The 18,306-nt window shown below is 38.4% G+C and overlaps 1 protein-coding gene across 8 annotated transcripts in view; it reads right to left on the bottom strand.

Moving 5' to 3' along the window:
* Positions 1-17,661, bottom strand: part of RTEL1 (regulator of telomere elongation helicase 1) — a 44,695-nt gene extending 27,034 nt beyond the window's left edge. For 5 of the 8 annotated variants that reach the window (XR_005260438.2, XM_027473069.3, XM_027473070.3 and 2 more), the window contains exons 1-18: positions 17,481-17,590; positions 17,137-17,257; positions 16,032-16,230; positions 15,573-15,666; positions 14,628-14,709; positions 13,924-13,984; positions 13,371-13,446; positions 12,722-12,806; positions 12,301-12,366; positions 11,377-11,530; positions 11,020-11,058; positions 10,234-10,312; positions 9,586-9,683; positions 9,065-9,120; positions 5,124-5,198; positions 4,147-4,225; positions 551-683; positions 278-391 (exon numbers count right to left, since the gene is read on the bottom strand). Coding sequence is in view for 6 of the 8 variants with exons in the window: in XM_027473069.3 (XP_027328870.3) it covers positions 278-391; positions 551-683; positions 4,147-4,225; positions 5,124-5,198; positions 9,065-9,120; positions 9,586-9,683; positions 10,234-10,312; positions 11,020-11,058; positions 11,377-11,530; positions 12,301-12,366; positions 12,722-12,806; positions 13,371-13,446; positions 13,924-13,984; positions 14,628-14,709; positions 15,573-15,666; positions 16,032-16,230; positions 17,137-17,238 (1,592 nt within the window). In the remaining 2 variants the exon portion in view is untranslated. Of the gene's footprint in view, positions 1-277; positions 392-550; positions 684-4,146; positions 4,226-5,123; positions 5,199-9,064; positions 9,121-9,585; positions 9,684-10,233; positions 10,313-11,019; positions 11,059-11,376; positions 11,531-12,300; positions 12,367-12,721; positions 12,807-13,370; positions 13,447-13,923; positions 13,985-14,627; positions 14,710-15,572; positions 15,667-16,031; positions 16,231-17,136; positions 17,258-17,480 lie in introns of all 8 variants that reach the window. The other 3 variants (XR_005260439.2, XM_072026632.1, XM_072026633.1) reach the window with 2 other exon arrangements.
* Between the last annotated feature and the right edge of the window lie 645 nt (positions 17,662-18,306).

Below are 18,306 nucleotides of genomic sequence, written 5' to 3' on the forward strand. Positions count from 1 at the left end.
CTAAGCCCACGCTCCACTCCTGATCTGTGGGTGGAGGCCCCTCAAGGCTGATCGGGGCCATTAAGGACTCTTAGTGCACTCAGTGCCCTGATGCTCAATCCCTTCCAGCCTTCCACTTCTAAACTTGCTACAGTAGTGGTAAATGGTGTTGTTATTCAGCACAGTGCTCATCCGAGAAAACAACTACAGAGATTACTTATTTCACAAGAGTCTTCCTTCAAGAACCAAAACCGTAAGAACCCACGACCCCAGTGAACTACGTGGAATCCTGCTTTACCTCCTTTCATAGGTAGAAGTGAGCACGGCTCCATCAGGTCCTTTGGGAATGATTCCAACCCAGAGCTGGTGTTTATCAATAACATGAGGATTCTCCAAGCTAACAGGAAAAGGGCTGAAGAAAGAGGAAAACAAAACCCAAGTCATACTCACTCTATGATTCCCTATTAGCTACCAGTCTAGAACACTCAAAAATCCTGAGATAAAACAAAAAATCATGAGCTCAAATGATGCATTTTCAGTACTGTAACTGTTCACACACCTAGGTACTTACATCTGCATTTCCATTGTAAATGATGAGAGTGGAGAGAGAGTCCCACTAGTAAGGATAATCGTCCTGACTCCTTGTCGAACAAGATCATGCATGCTATATCCAGGACTGAAACACCAATAGCTTAAGGTCTTTCCTGTATCAAATAAAGAGAAAACACTAAGAAGCAAGCCTGTATGGAGGAAAAATCATGAATATGAATTAGTCATATTATAATTCATGACTAATTATACGGATATAGCACACATCAGCATCTGAACTTCTAAAACTAAAAAGACCAGCATATGAAGCTAAAACTCCAGACGTATGTGTGCTTTGCTCTTTTCAAATTTAATTATTATGGTAATTCACAAAATAGTTTACAAGGTCATTGCTCATTCACACCTTAAGTAGATTACATTTTAGTCAGAAGATTGTTATAGAAAAGACAGAGCATCAGAGCATTCTGTCAGCAAGTAATAGGCAGACTGAGTAGATAAAACTACTTCATCCTCCATCCACTGATCCATCTTCTGCTGTCACTGACAACTGGAAGTGGAAGCATGGTGGGAGAACTGCAGAATACTGGGATAAAGGACAAATGACTGAAGTTACTCAAAAATACTTCCACCCTTGCACTTGGTTGAAAAGAAATCTTTCTCCATCAGGAATTTCCAAAGGCTAAGAAGTTTTCACATAGTCTTTCCATTTTCTCACACCCAACTACCAAACCCTTCAACTTTTGCTCAAATCTTTTGTGGGATACGGATATAGAAATACGTGCCACACTGAAAATCTGGCATACTATAAATTATCAACATAAAGGATATAAAGAAAAGCAGGTTAATCCCACTACTGATTTTTCTCATTGCTCATCTTACAGCTGTACAATTGGTGGCTCTGCTGAAAACTTAGCATCAGCTTTTCAGAGACATCCAAAAGAACCAAAAAAGGAAATGATCACCTACATCAAGAACAAGAGCACACAAATGAAACATTAATCATGCAAAACAGAATCCAAAAGCTAAATTCAGTAAGAAATCCAGTATCCACGTATCATGTGTGTGTCATTTAAATATATACATGCTTCTTCCAAAGACCATTTCCAACAAGGAGCTGACAGCTTCAGGAAATCCCCAGTAATATGTCCCCAGTGAGTCACTTACTGCTTAGATTTACAACGGAGAACATTTATTTTAAGCTAAAGCTTTATCCTCCCATCTCATTTGGACAAAGCCAGACAGAAGATGTCTCTTCATTTCCAACCTGAACCGCCCCTGGTGCAACTTGAGGTCATTCCCTCTAGTCCTATCACTGATTATCTTTCTTTCAGGTAGTTGTAGAGAGCAATAAGGTCTCCACTGAGCCTCCTCTTCTCCAGAACAAGCAACCCCCGTTCCCTCAGCTGCTCTTCATAGGACTTGTGTTCCAGACCCTTCACCAGCTTCGTAGCCCTTCTCTGGACACGCTCCAGGACAGAAAGCATAAGAAGTGTCAGAAACATAAGAAATTCCAGCATAAAAGCAACTGGTATGGGATGGCCTAAAAGAGAACACCAACCACTCACATTTGCCTCACCAGCACTCGATTTGAAATATACTTCTCTGCAACCCTGCAAGAGGACTGCCAGGCATCAATTCCCCAGTTCTTGGGGAAGCTGGAACTGCAGTACATTTTTCAGCCTGGTGCTCTCCTATTATGTCTTTAAGGTTAACAATGTTAAACTGTTTTTCGAAGTCCCAGTCACTACCAGGAAGCTTGGATGCTACACAAGGTAGATCTCTGCAGCAGCTTGTTCCATTCCTAGTACAAGAACAGTTAATCCAGGGATAAATGATTTGTGAGTAGTTTATGACACGGTGATTTAGAGCAAACCAGAAGTAAAAGCATTTTATTTTAATGTACAAATGCAGTTCAGTATCACGTTTTTAAGTGGCATCAGTAGCCAGGACAGGTAGCTAGGACTCTGGATGTTTCTAACTATCCCAAGCTATGTCATTTCTCCTCATCAGTCACAATTTATAGAGAATTAGGCCCAAGGGCATCATTTCTATAAAATCCCTTAAAACGAGCTATTCTGAAGAGGTTTGCAGCATTCTTATAGGGTCTCCTACACCACTACAGGGAAATGGGATCGGATCAGTCCTGGATGGCCTCTATATACAATTCAAGTCTCAACACATTGCTAGCTGTTGCGTATGGATTTGTGAATACAGTTTGGATTTGAAAAGCAGAGATATCCATATGTGCTTGCTAGATTACAGAAGGACTGTGTCACTGCTTTTTGGTTGAAAATCCTCCCAATTATGCATTAAGTCTATTGTTTCTGTTAGCCCTTCCCTGCACACATACTTCGAAAAATCTACTTAAAATTATTCCTGTAACTTGAAACTCTGATTAAGCAATACCTCAGGAAAATGGTATCTGCAGATTACCAAACAGAACTTTCTCTGTTCAGAACAGTGAAGGGAGCACTTACGTTGTGGAAAAACTTATGGGGACATTACATGGAAAAAAAAAAAAATCTGGAAAAGCATTCTTTGAAAAAAGTCACTTTGCCCTTATGAAAGGACTTCTGTGAAATGAATAAATACATTCTCAAGAGCATTTCATTGAATAATTAAGTAGATAATGAGGCAAGGTATTTACAAAGGTCCTTGGAGAGTATTCTGTTAAAGAAGGCTTAGGCAAAAGGATCTGCATCTCTCTTCTTTAATCAGAAAATCCTTAGAAATGGTTTATGAATGTTTTCCAGACAACTATTTATTAACAAAAATTAAAAATACATACTACTACTACTACTACTGAAAAAAAACACAAAGCTCTCTGTTACAGAGCTTCAGAATAAGCCAACCAACTATAGCTCCTCCACTATATCTGATCAATTTCAACAGAGAACTTTCAATAATTAAGAACTTTCAGTGAATTTACTCATATAAAACCTTTGGCACACATTTGCAGTGCCATATTTATGCATGGCTCTTCTTGTAAAAAGGTAGTTACAGCCTTAGCAACACTAGTTTTGCATTTAACACAACACTGTAATAGAGAGAAATATAGCTTGTTTGAGGGTCTCAGAACATTTCCTAAATTTCAATGTTAATCCTCAAGGATTTCCTATTCTTACACAGGTCTGAAGACCTTCTTTACACTCATTCAATCAGCTCTTCCATAATGAAGATTATTTTCTTTCATTGGAATAACTGAACTAGAAGAACTCCAATGCAAAGTGCACACAGCAGCACTGGTAGAGGTGTATTTTATATTGAGATTGCTTACGTCACCTTGCCTTCAGAAGTAACCACACAAGTGAAAAGTGCCTCCTAGAGTCATCATATCCACAGCAGAGCTGTACTTAGAAAACTGGAAAGTAACATGCTGAAGCAATCTTAAAACTCTTCAAACTTATCAAAGTCGCAAAGCCTTAAAAATCTACCCTGCTCTAGAGAGAGAGAGCTCCAGGACAACACGAATGCCCCAGGTCTCCTCGTATTCCAGTAAATGACTAAAACGCAGATCAGGATGTCATCAATTGCGTTCCCTTATTGGAATCAAAAGGAGCAGTTGAGTAGTTTTCAATGTAGCTTTTGCATAAGCCTGCCAGAGTACGAGTCCTATACCTTGTTTTTTTGCAGCTGATGAATCCCAGACATTCGTCTTTTGCTTCTTCTGATTACTGTTTTCCAGATGAATGTGTACCTGAAGGAAAATAACAGTGACATTCCTAGAGACTGCTGCAGAAACAAACTTACACTTCATCCCTAGAAAAAGCTAGGTTATGTTAAGGGTAGTTAATGTAATTAATGCCATTTTATGGTAATAAGGTCATATAACTTCTTATCTGTCTCTCACGTTTTGTTTCTAGTCTGTCATAATGCACCTGACAAGGAGCACAGAAGCATATCATGACAAACAGCCATTTTCAGTCAGTTTATGGAAGCAGTATGTCATGGGCTGCCCTGAACAAAAACAAACACCACAATTACTTGGGTATTGTCTACCAGGTTATAACTTGTAAGCTAGAAAAAGTATTATGGCACTAGAAAGACTTCCTTTATCTGACAACAAAAACAGCCTCAACTTAAGATGAAATTTACTTTTGACTTAAAACAAGATCTGTTCCTAAAACTTGTTATAGCACCACAGTTGTTGAGTCCCAAACTCTATCTAAATAAGGACTTTGGGTTTGAAAAAAGGAGGAAATTTCACTCAAGCCTTATGAAGAACTCCTTCAAAAATGGTACTGCAAAATATGAGTCAGCCGAGAAATCAATTTGCTGGCAGAATACACTGATTCTTGCATAATTTGCAGTATAAACATTTTAATAATTCACATTTACTGCACTTCTTATTTCATTTTAGGTAAAACTAAAAAAAGGTTATTTAAAATTTGCTGTGTAGATCCCCTTTTTCCATAGAACCTAAACTAACCACATTTCCTTTTTTTTTTTTTTTTCCTGGAAGAACTTACATACCCTCCTTGTAGCCAACACCATAATTTGCAATACTGTCCGCGTCTTTCTCAGTGTTGAATACACTAAGCACAAGCATGAAATGCCACCATGGAAAAAGGCAGGACTCACACAGCTTTCCATACCTTATAGTATCTGGATATCGACTGAGGTGGCACAAAACTTGTTGTGCCCTCTGGAGGATCGATGTTGAATACTATCTGGAAAACAGACATAAAGAAACACAAGTTTTAACAACTGTTGCCAACAAAATCCCTAACATATCTTTGTAATGGGAAGTATCTCCAGAACAATCACTGTAGGGATAACTAAATATATCTCCTTGATTCTGTAAACTAATTAAAGTGGAAAATGTTGAATATATTTTTACAGGCAATTTCTGCTAACCACTTGACTTTCTCATTACTCCAAACAATACAAGCCAGTATCTAAATATATATTGAAACCATACAAATGACAGTGTTATTATTCACACTGTACTTGACTTCTGGCTGTTGATGAATATAACCACATTGCATGCTCAAGAGATCAGAGTCACAACCATGTGTAAAAGAACTTTTAGAATTCCCTCAGTTAAAAATTTCAGTCACGATACCCTACATTAACAATATTCTTCCTAGAGAAAAATCAAATTGTAAGCATATTTAGTCGTCCATATTTTAAATGAAAAAGAAATCTAACAACTGTCCTGAACAGAATTATGCTTCTTATCTTTTCCTGTACATGATGTCTTATGACTAAGGATGATGATCTTTCAAACATATGGCATTTCATGAAAACAGCTGTGTTTCTCAAATATTTATAACTTCTGTTATTTTTTCTAAACAAAATTTCTTCAGACTTCTAAAAGGAATTATCTAAGCTCACAAAAATATTAGCTAGTTACAATCAGAATGATGTTCTCCACTAGTCAGAAAAAAAAAAACAGAATTCCTGGAAAAACAAACTTCTAAAATATAGCCAAAGACATTATGTACAAGAAAGATTTTATTAAGTGTTCTTCTAAAAGAATAATAATAAAAAAGCTGGTACGAAGTTAACTGTTGAAGTCAGAGCTCTGTAAGAAGAAAGTGCTGTTTTACCAAGCAAGACATTGACTGTAACCTAATCATGGTGTTAATTTGTTATCAATTTGTTATCTTGAGATATTTGTATGTGCCAGATGATTTGCAGTAACTGTCCATGTGCACACTCTCAGCAGTAGATGAAGAGATCTCAGCTTTCATTGAAAGATGTACCATCCAATTCAAATAATCTTTCATCTATCACAAGCTAGAAGAGCACACACACACAGTTACCTTTGGCCCCGTAGCGCCCTGTAATCTGTAGGCTCCAGTCACTAGCATTTGGCTTCTACTGCTGACTCTCATCACCTTGCAGCTTTGAAACACCAAAAAACTAATTTAAATTTAAGGGTACCTCCCGTTCCCCATGAAAGAACCAAACGTTTTCTGATTCACTGATTTCAGTGTCAAGTTCTAAAATGTAAGAAGTTTGGGTGAACAAAATCCAGAGATAACCACGGAGACAAACATATCTGGAGCAGCAGAATACATACAAAAGCAGAAGTAACTCTTATTAGCTTCTAGAATATGATAAAGCACAGTGCCAAGAAATTCCAAGAGATATTTCAGGTGACAGTAATGAATCTGATCAACCCACAACACAAGGACTGTGATAAAAAAAAAAAAAAAGAACAAAAAATGCAACTGCGATTTCTCTTCTATAACCTCTTTTGACCGGAATTCTTTTAGAACATTCCAAAATTTCTTAGAAGACCCATTCCTATGGCACTGAAGTTAAAAAATCCACACCCTGTAGTAGCACTGAACTTGCCAGGGCAGACCACATACACATGCTGCTCAGAGATAAGGAGGATTCTGAGACCTCCAAGTGACTTGGGGAAAGCCAGGAAAACAAGGCATTTGCCAGCCACACCGGTTAAGCTAGCAGGGATTGCTTTCATAGAGATGGTTTCAGAAAGAGCAAAGTTTGAATGCACTTCTTCAACTACTTCGCAGTTTTTCATGGGTGTAATTCTGCGGATTCGTTTTTGGAATCTGGTAAAAGGCAACTCCTTTTGGACAAGTGTTGTCTCCAACTGCACAGCTGGCTGGAGCATGACTCCATATACCACCAGGAGAGAAAGAGCTCAGCAAATCTTATTAAGTAAAAAAAGTGAATCATCTATTGGATTACTTTGCTAACAAGTTCACTGTCTGACTGTTCTCCTGCAAGTGTCTAATAACGTTTTTTGGAAAAATTTTAAAGGTTAAAGATTACTCTTTTCTACTAACCTTCAATTCGTGAAAACAAGGATTCACATTTCAGCTAAGCAAGTAAAATCTTAGGTGAAAAGCAACAAATTAAATGCTGTGTAACTCACACTTACTCCTTGTAAGATTTCCTAGCAATCACCAGGAAGACAACATGGATGCTATCAGTACATTTTGGCACAAATGACAAACCTGAGCTGTGTCATTCAAAATAAATAAATACAAATCCAGTATCGTGCTAGAACTTTTAGAGAATGTGGCTAAATTCAAATCTGAAAGTATAAAAGGGAAATAAATGTGGGAATGTTATAAATCCTTCAGCAAAAAAAAGGAAAATTGAAGTACATAGTTGCTAGTGCACCGAGAGAGAAAACAATTACATAGCAAGTTTTTTAGGTGTTCTGAAAATAAGGACATTAAGCAAGAGCTCATTTGCATGCTGCTGAATGCAGGGCTGGACACAGAAGTAATTCAATTTTCAGATTTAATAAATTGCTGTGGTTTTCCTCATTTTGCTGTCACAGATTTCACTCTTCTTTTGCCTGTATTTACATTATTTTATCACCATTTTTGTCACTTCTGTGTTTACAGGGAACACAGATTACACTTCTAAGCAGCATATTTTCCAGCAGAAAGATCTACAAAATGAGGTATTTCTGGAAGTCTGTCAGCTAACCTATTAGGCAGGCTACCAATGAACAGAACAAAACCAGGGAACTACAAAAAAAGAAGACTGAATATTGACAGCCACAACAGTCTCTGAAGACTGGGATTTCTTGTATCAATTATAATTTTTAATAAGGAAAACCGAACCAAACGAGAAAAAAAAAACAAAACATTAAACCAAGACAGAAGAGCAATGAAAAAAACACATTAAAATGTCATTGTTATTATTGTCACCTAACTATTCAAGTTAAGGGAAGAAAGACCTTTTTGATCCAAAAGAAACACAAGTTATTGGAAAGAAAAGGTCTTATTTCACTTATTAGGAAATGTCTAATTCAACCTAAGACTGCCAGTGACTCAGGCAGTGACAGATTTCAGGCTCTAAAATCACCAAGTTGCGGGAATACGGTCAACTGTATCCCAAATGTCAGCAGATTTTCTAATATGCAACGGTATAGCTAAAATGCTATTTGACTGTTAAGTTCTCCAAACTTTATTGCTCAAGAATGACTCAAAAACATCAGAGCTTTGATCAACTTCAGAGGAAAACCAGAAATTGAACTTCAGGCCGCTGGTCCATTGCACTTTCTCATTTTATGTGAAAAACTGGGCCCCATAATTGATACTTTTTAATTGCACAATAGTGAGAGTATTGACAGCACCATTCTTTTTCCCCCCACACTTTGAAGGTTCAGTTCCTGTGGCACTGAAAGGAGTTTTATTTTACTGATCCTTTAATTTAATAATTAAGTGGGAGAAAAAAACAACAATTTTTGTTTGCTTTGTTACCTTAGCCTGTCTTGATCTTTTACAAGATCTCACATTCCCAAACACTGCTGCTCGTATGTGCACTGCTCAATAGTACAGCTCCACCTGGTGGTTGCTAAAACCAGATAAATTTAACAACTCCAAAAAGGGACCTCAAAACTACAAAAAGAATAACCTTGGTAAAAATCAAAGTAGATCATCTCATTAGGCAACAACTAAAAACCTGTACATTTCCATCAGTGCTCAAATATACATATAATCAAGAATAAAATTGATCTCTTTAATGATATTGCACATTTTTTAAAACCAACTCTTACATCTTTCAGGAATATGTAGCTGCAACATTAGTTATTTACCTGGATAATGTCTGAAAGTTTATGCAGTCCAGATGTATTGACAAATACCCCAGTACCTGCAGAGAAGAACACCATGATCACTTTTAAAACGCAAATATACCGTATGGATATATACAAATGCACCTATCTAAATAGCACAGCTCCCTGTGAACACAACTTGAAAATATTATCTGAAGCAAATAAATTATTTCAAGTTTTTCATCATTATTCCAGATGCAAGAAGAAACGTAAAACTGGCATTCCACAGTAAGTTTCATGTTTCTTCCATATTAGGCAACTAAACTCAGTTTCTTAAAATTCTGTTGAGTGAACAGACTTAAATTTCCCCAAAAAAAAAAAGGACCTAGCAGCCAAACTTAATAAAATGACAGAGGTCCTCAGGGTCAGATTTTAGTTTTTAAGAGTTTTATAATTTAAATCCAATGATGACTTTATCCTCTTCCCCCCAAACTATACAAGCTTCCAATTACTTAAGTTAGAGAGTAAAGTCCAAGTGAAATGACTAACAAATTTATACTTACGGCTTGAAAGAAACTGTAAAATCTGCTCTAGTGACTCCAGGAGTGAGGATTTGGTCTGGAATGTTATTTGGGCCTTCGCAAACAGATCAAAGATGTAGCTGCAATTTAGAAAGAAAAAGGCTCAAATCAGTAAACGTTGTAAATAATCACATGGACACAATTACTATTATTCTTTTACAGCTAGAACAATTTCACCATGTAGTAGCAAAACATGTTCTTGTCTCTCTGTAAAAATGAAAAAACTATGGGAATGTAAATAAGTATTTGGTTATAAAGATAGCAGATAACATGGACATGACAGAAGGCATACTGACCACATCCTTCACATTTTTCAGATTTATCTACAACACATGCATTAATGATCTAATTAACTAACTACAATACATTAAATTAGAATAAGGTTTACATGCAATTTCTACAATTTCTAAACTAATGCATGTAGTACGTTGTAAAGAAGTGGACTTACAGAGCTCTGGGATACCTCAAACCAAATCAGTGCAGCATTAGTACCTCAGTTTAAATCATTTCTTTGTGTAAACACAAAGAACTACTTTCATAGGCAAGAAGCTCACACTAGACTGAAGTTTAATCTTTGTTTAGAATTTATTGTTCTTTTAAGATGCAAACATATTACTGAGATGAAGTTACCTTCCATTTTTGGTGACTCCATTTTTATTTGGTGGCAACTCCACTTCATCAATAGCACTTTCCAGCTGAAGAAGAATTTCTTTGAGGGAATGAAAAGAGAAAAAAATTAGGGTTCATAAACTCACTTTAGGGATTCATCTGAACCCCTTTTTCAATCAGACTTTATTACAAAAGTTATTGGCTCCCTCTACCGAAACAAGTGAGAACTGCCTTAGAGACAGCAACCTAGCTGTTTTCTTGATGCTGAAAACAAATCAAGATGATTAAGAGCAATTTCCTAGATATCAGGTCTAAATACTTTACAGAACTTTAACAAGTTCTTATGACCTCAACTCTTGAATTGCCTGTGATACTCATAAAATACAGTTGTCAGCTACATTTTAAATTCTTCTCCATAGATGGGGAAAGTTGTTTGTGGAAATGCTTTGCAAACATGAGACATCTCAAGCCCTCGCTATGATTGCTACTTAGCATCACATTCTTACAGCAGAAGAGTGCAACTAATATATTGCCAGCACACTGACAAGATTAGAAAATAAGGGAACTTCTGGCAAAGAAAGGAGTGATGCCTTCATCTGGCAATGCTCTCACCTTCAGGGGAAGTAACTGCAACTAAACATTCCACCAAATGCTCAGAAAAAAGAGACAACTTAAAACTTAAATGAATTTCTCAGTTATGTGCAGATGTCAACAGAAACTCACATGAACCTGATTATAGTTGACCAAATCACCTTTTGAAATTGTTTCAACAATTTTTGACAACACTCACACAAAAAGGAAACTTACTTTTTATCTTTGCTAGATCTTCAAGTTCCATGTTCAGCCCTGGTGAAGAAATGAAAGGTTTCAAAAAGGATGTTTCATGCCTGTTTCATTCCTAGTTTCTTTTAGCCTTTTCAAAAATCATGGATATGAAGTCGAGGTCTGTGCATACAGAAAGACATCTCCTGTATTCCACTCTCCGCTCTCTTTCTCGTGAAAGACCCCTTACATCACATTGGTTTGGCCAAAGCTTTACATGTTTGTCTGACATTAGTAATGAACAATAATTTATCTACTACTGAGAGTCAGTTTTCCAGAAACTTTTAGCTATTTGCTAGTTCTGCTTCCCAGAGAAGCAGTGGTTCGTGGTTGTCAACACACCTGAATTGTCCATTTCCATATTGAACTCAGCATTTACTTCTTTCTGCTGAACTGCTTTGGCTTGTTCTTCCAGTAGTATATTTAAAGTATCAATTGCTGAAGCCAAATCGTAGGCTGTCAAGTCAAAAGAAGATGACTCTTCACACAACTTTTCCTAAAATATCAAGGAATGGAGGCATTACTTGGACTGCACAATGTGCTGTTTGCTCAGGCAGTTACAAAGATAAATAGATCATAAATGACCAGGCTTGACTTCCTTTCTGATCTCCAGCTCAGGTCAGAGGACATTTTCAAATACCTGAAGACTGATTACTACTAGGCATCCTTTTTGCCAAACACTTTTCCCTTTCCTGCATTACTGATAGTTGTACATCTTCCACATAGCAGCAAATCAGCACCATCAAAATCACTTTTAGTTTTAATAGGCCTCACATCCTTTGTGTCCTTAACGTTGCTGCTCATAGATTTTTCTTGACATCCCTTGATGTCAAGTTTTGAGCCAACAAAGAGGAAGATCTCAGAAGGCAGCACTTCTTTTTTTTTGTCTCCAGGAATGAAGACTTGGAAATATGACAAGAGTTGTGCTTGTCATCTACTGCACTTGGACAACTGATGTGGTTGAGCTTTAAGAATGAGCACCCTCAAGAACTCTTTAAACAAGAAAATGAGCACCCATATAAATCTGGAGATCTACCCTTCAGGAAAAAACTACCACTTTGTAGAAAAATCACAGTAGTGTCAAAGGACTGTTAATTAAACTACAAAACTTTAACTGTAAATGAAACAAGAAATATTCAAGATATTTGACATTAACAACAGAAATAGCTGGGTACAGATTTTACAGACTATTTGTAATACAGCAGTGGTCTGTTTTTCTTTTTGGATGAAGCTTGAAAAATGGTTAACAGAGATGAAACAACTTACCACATTGTGAGCTTCATCAAGTATTACCACAGTCCCCTTCAGGTCTAAGTTGTGTGCTCTCCGGCTCTGAAGATAAGAAAGAGAATGAAGGAATGGAAATAAAGGCCACAGAGAAATACAGATTTGATTAACTAAGAAAGTAGCTCAAGGTCTAGGTTTGGTTTTTGTTCTGTTTTGTTTAAGAAAACAGCAAATTGTTGTGGCTACCTAAAATATAATCCGCAGAACCACTTAATCCAGAAATGAAGGTGATAAAATGCATCACATCAAAGTTCGTAGAGGTTAAAACTGAAATTGTAATAAAGAAGAAAACATTTGTGCAATACACTTGCTTGCTATGCATCCATTCTTCACAGCTTATCCACTAAAAGCCAATATGAAATAAATATATGGGAAAAAAAAACACATTTTAATACATTACCTTTGAGTCTAGTAAATAGTTGTAAGGCATAAAAATAATATCCGCCTGCTGCTTCAGGCTTCGAGAGAGATAATAAGGACAAGCTCTGTTTAAGAAAAAAAAAAGTAGCACAAGTTATTAGGTAATACTTCCAGAAATATTAGAATGCATCCAACATTCCTGTTTTATGTTTCATGCTCTCAGTGATTTCTGATCAGCTTCTACAGGAACTGAAACTGACATGCTTGGTTTTAGGGCAAATGATTAGCTCTACTCATACAACTTATCTAAAAAGAAGCACAGAAAATAACGCCTAGTTGTGCATACAGCTCAGAAAAACAAAGAGAATAAAAATAAATTAAAGAAGAAAGAGTGGCATCCATTACTCCATTATCCTTTCAACCGTGAAAGCTAAAAGTAAATGCTGGGCTAGATTATTTTATCTCAACAAGTCAGTCATCTCATCCTCTTAAATCTGAAAGGCAATTGCAATATTTGTCATATCAGATAATATTGGCAGCCTCTACTCAAACGAGAATTAAAATACTGGTGAGCCTGACGCTGATCTGACTCAGTCTTTACAGAAGTAAGAATTGAAATAAACTGCTGTGTGATGAAAACAGCTCTAATGAGGATGAAAAAAAGGATGAAAGTCAGAGGGAACATTTACCTATGTTTGTTTCCATTTTTAATCAAGTCTTCAATATCCATGATTGAGTTGACCAGTTCTTTCTCTGTACTCTTTTCTGTGAAAAGTTATAACATTACAACCACAAACTTAAGTAAAAGTCATAGAATATCCTGAGTTGGAAGGGATCCAAAAGGATCACCAAGTCTGACTACTGGCTTCACACAGGCCCACCCAATTAAAAACAACAAAAAAAAAAATCATGTTTGAGTGTCCAAACACTTCTTGAACTCCAGTAGTCTTGCTACCATGATCACTTCCCTGGGGAACCTGTTCCAGTGCCCAACCACCCTCTCAGCGAAGAACCTTTTTCTTTACATGACAATATCACACAAAGATTTGTTGTTACCTGTTACCACATTCATCCACTTCTTACTATTTGGTTCTTGAAAGACATTAATGCAGAGCAAAACTCACACACGCATGCATATCACACACAAATGCAGACTATGCCAGCTCTTTCAAACTTCTCTACCTGCCTAGCAAACAATTCCCTCTCCAAAAAATAGGGCTTTATTTCCACACCCAAACTCACCTTCTACATTGTTATAAAAATGACAAGAACGAGTCATCACTTTCATTCGGCACATATAGATCTGTAAAATATCACATGTTTTATCCAAGAGTAGCACAGCTTGCCAAGTGTTGAAAAGCAAGTTAAGGGGTAAAGAGTTATTGGTTTTCTATAATGCCAGCTAATAAATATATGGTAGTCACAATTCTTTAGTCTCAAAAATATGAATCCCTCTGTTCACATTAAAAGTTACATTCTTTTTTTATGTGGCGCAGAACACTTACAAGCTTGGAGGGAATTTGGTTATATTTTTCCACAAATATTTTTCACAAGAGTAGTCTTTGATATTACTGGTAAAAATAACAAGCAAAGCAATCACCGAAGCATTACTTTGAAATTGTTACTGCCATTGAAAAATACTTCAGTGGTAGACCAGACAGTAAACTGCAAACTATTAATCATCTCTCATGTTCTATACAATCACATCGTCCTCTGGATGGAAAATGCTACCAAAAATGCAGAATCAAATTTTGCACTAATAAAAATAGATATGGCAAGTTCCTCCAAATGCATGGAAAACAATTCACTACAGCCTAATAATAAGAACAGTGTAATAAAAGAATGTCTAAGTTAGAAATTACACGCTTTATGTCAATAAATAAATAATAATAATAAAACAAACAAAAACAAACAGAACCGCATGTTCTTATTATGCTTATTTTCACCTGCACGTGGTTGCTCTCTTGTCGTTTCACTTCACTATTGATGCAAAGCTGCTCTCTGGAACCCAAAACACATACCTTTGGCCTGTTCAAACAGAATACACAAAATTGATATTAAAAATAGAGCAAGAAAGAAGAACACAGTTGTACATGTCTAGACTGAGTTTAATAGCTCAAGTGTGAAAAGTTCACGAGAAACAGACGAGCAATAAAACAAGGGTCAGAATCAGAATCAATAAGAGCATGTTTGTAACAACTATATATATATATGTTTATTTGATTTTATGGTACTATATTTCTCCTGGTAACAGCGGGAGGTAATGAGTAGCAGCTCACATCATCCACTGTAGAATCTGGGTTCTGGTATGTCACCTATTACAAGCCATTCAAGAGGCAGCAGTCACTGTTATAAAAACATTATTGCAGGAATTATTGCTCTATAATCATTCATAACACTTTTTTTCCCTCCTTATTACAAGGTTGTATCTTCACAAGGAGCATATAAACCAATTATTTCTGCAGATCCAAAAAGCTCGGCTGCACTCTGTCATTCATGCCAACGGCTGAACGCTATGACAGACATTGGTACAACAAAACAAATTTCTTCCTGAATTTACTTCATTCTTAAGGAGTTCAACTTTGTAACAGGCTTCCCACTATCTTCCCCCTATCTTAAAATGGGGAAAAAAAATGAATGTTAGAAGCAAATGTGTGAAATAAAGAAACAAAAACAGAATGAATTCAGGAAATTCTAGGATTGAATGAGAAAAAAAATAAATCAAAGAACTCCAGGTTGTACACATGCATGTTAACAGAACTACATTTCAGTGAGTATTGTTTTTTTTATACATTCATAAATTTATATGTGCATATATTCAGACAACAATTAAAACAGGGATTTTCTCCACCTTCTCTTTGAAAAGCAGCATTATCCTAAATTGTAATTACCTGTAGACTGTGTTCTTTAACTCATTAATGACCTGCGTAAGTTGTGAGTGCGTTCTGGATGCATAAATTATTTTAGGAATGTCCGTGTAATAAGCTGCCAAACAGAAGGGAAACAAATCAGAAAAACATTATTAACACACCAAGAAGAACACAAGATTCTATTACTCTCCCTTCCCAGCCCAGCTGGTGCTATTGGTAACAATTTGCCTTGTAGAGACAGCAAGAACTTTTGTCATACAACTATTCACACACACAAAATGAGCTAAATGGATTTCTAGTGTTCTAAGAACACCTTTGAAATCTGTAAAACAGTGTGAAACAGCACTGCAGCTGCTGAACAATGCCCCCATGGCTTTTATAATTCCATACTTTCTAGGAGTGATAGATAAAAGCAAGCGTTCACTAACATTCCTGCATCATTGTGTGATTCTCGCTGAGGATAAAAACCAAAGTACGTACCTGGAACATCAGCATCCGTGGTAGCGTTACCCCAGGATGACATGGGCCTGTCAGGAAAGAGCTCGACTCCATTCATACGCTGGGCAATTTTGCGGGCTGAGATAGTATCTTTAAAGTGCTCCCGCCAGGCCAGGGTGGAACACAGCAGGCAGAGGGTCTTTCCTGTGCCCGTAGGGCTCTCCAGAATGCCATTTACCTTCTGTATTGAAGAGAAATAAAAGAAAAAAAGAAAAAGTAATGAATAACTAGCCACGAGATTCAGCCAGAACATGTTGTTGTGCTAGACTATGTTTTCCTCAGTAAAAGAGCAATCACTACCTGGTAAACTACACCACACAAAAGAAACATACGTACTTCACACAGAGCTTTGGTAAATGCCCAACCTGCAGGGCCCTCTAATCAACTTTGTAAAGCCCAACCTATTAACCTCTATTTAGCAGAAGAACTCTCCACTCCTGGAGCCACTAGAATGAATTATATTTCAGCTAAAAAGACATGAAGGTATTTGATGCTATTGCAAAAACCAGAAACAGCTCAGATTGCAGACTGCTTATTTCCATTAGAATGAAGACTACGCCTCATGTCACAGCTTAGGCAGAGCATTTTGCAAGCGGGTCCATTTTTAAACACTTGATCTTACTGAACATTACAATTTTAAAGTGCAAAGCAATATTACAGTTTACAATACTACTCACTTAGTATTCCCTTACCGTTCCAGGTTAGGATGAAATATCCTAGCTACGATTATAGTGACCATCACCTGCACATTGCTGAGTATTTAATAACTGTATGCTAAAATAAAAGTAGGAGTGAAATCGATTTTAAAAAGGTGGTATGCAGGAGAAGTAAAATAGTCAGAGAAGGCTTTAAAAAGGCATCATACAGACAACAGAAAAGAAACCTGAATAGCGAGGTTTTTTAGCAGATGAACCAATGAAGGAAGCAAAATGCTGCGGAGCTGCCCTGCGACCCGGGCAGGCACCGAGACTTGTCACATGGTCTGAATTTTTGGGTTGACCTGTGGGGTGCCAGGAGCTGGGCTCGACGATCCCTGTGGATCCCTTCCGGCTCGGGATATTCTGTGATTCCTGGGGGCAGAACTCACCTTCTGCAGGCACTCCAGCACCTTGGTCATGTACACCTCCTGGCACTTGTACGGCTGGAAGGGGAAATCCACCGGGACGCCGTTCAGCGTGATCCTGGGCATCCTCGCCGAAGAGGGGGGCCTGCAGCGGAGCGCAGCCTCGTCACCCGCCCCGCGCCCCGCCTCGGGCCCGGCCCCAAGCCCCGGGCCTACCTTGGGGGAGCGCGGACACCCGGGACCGGGCCGGGACGATGCAGCCAAGAGCCCCGGGACCCCCTCTACCACCCCCCAACCCCCATTCCCGTTCCCGGTCCCCATTCCCGGTCCCCGGTCGCGGTCCCATCGCGGTTGCCATGGCAACGCACCCGGAAGCGCCGCGCCCGCCGCTCACCCCCCGCTCCGCCGTTCGGAATCCCCGCGCCTGCCTCACGGCTCCACTTCCGGCCCGTGCGTCCTTACGCCACTTCCGGCGGGGCGCCACCGCCAGGCCTGCGCCGTTGCCATGGCAACGGGGCCTTGTTGGGAGGGGGGGCGCTGGTTAGGCCCTGAGGGGTTGGGGCTGGGGTCGGGGGCTTTGGGGGGCCCCTCGGCCTTTCTGAGGGCCGTTTTGAGAGCCCCCTCGGCCTCTCTGAGGCCGTCGAAGGGTTTTTGTGCGTGTAGGGGTCCAGCAAAGCGCGCAGTGTGGGAATAAATGCTTAGGAGCAGGGTGTCGGTGTCCCCGGGTTTACAAAAGCAGGGTTTTGTGAGGGGGGGGGAGGTGGGAAGCCAATGTCTCCTGCCCGGCTGTGTCACCGCAGCTCCCCACACGCAGAACACGAAGAGATGAAGAACAGGAGGCGGCTTGTTTTTACTGTGATTTTCCCTACTAAAACAAAAAACAAAACAAAAACACTACCCCCTGCTAAGGGTAGCGTTCGCATGCAGAAGTGTTCAAATATTTAAAATTGTCCATCAAAAGGAGCAGACCTTAAATGCAAGCATTACATAATCTGATCTCTTTCTCAAGTTTCTGGTATATTCTGTGTTTTCCCTCTGTTCAGTTGCAGGTTTGCTGGTGTGTTTTGGTTGGCAGCCTCTAAATTCCTTTATCTGAACTCACCTGGCTTGAAAATTGTCTTTAATCGTAGCTAATGGGCTACAGAGTTTTGAGCTGTTTTTTCAATGCTTCACAGCGCTCCATGCTAATGTAAC

Source organism: Anas platyrhynchos, chromosome 21 (assembly GCF_047663525.1).
Source record: "Anas platyrhynchos isolate ZD024472 breed Pekin duck chromosome 21, IASCAAS_PekinDuck_T2T, whole genome shotgun sequence".
NCBI lineage: Eukaryota > Metazoa > Chordata > Aves > Anseriformes > Anatidae > Anas > Anas platyrhynchos.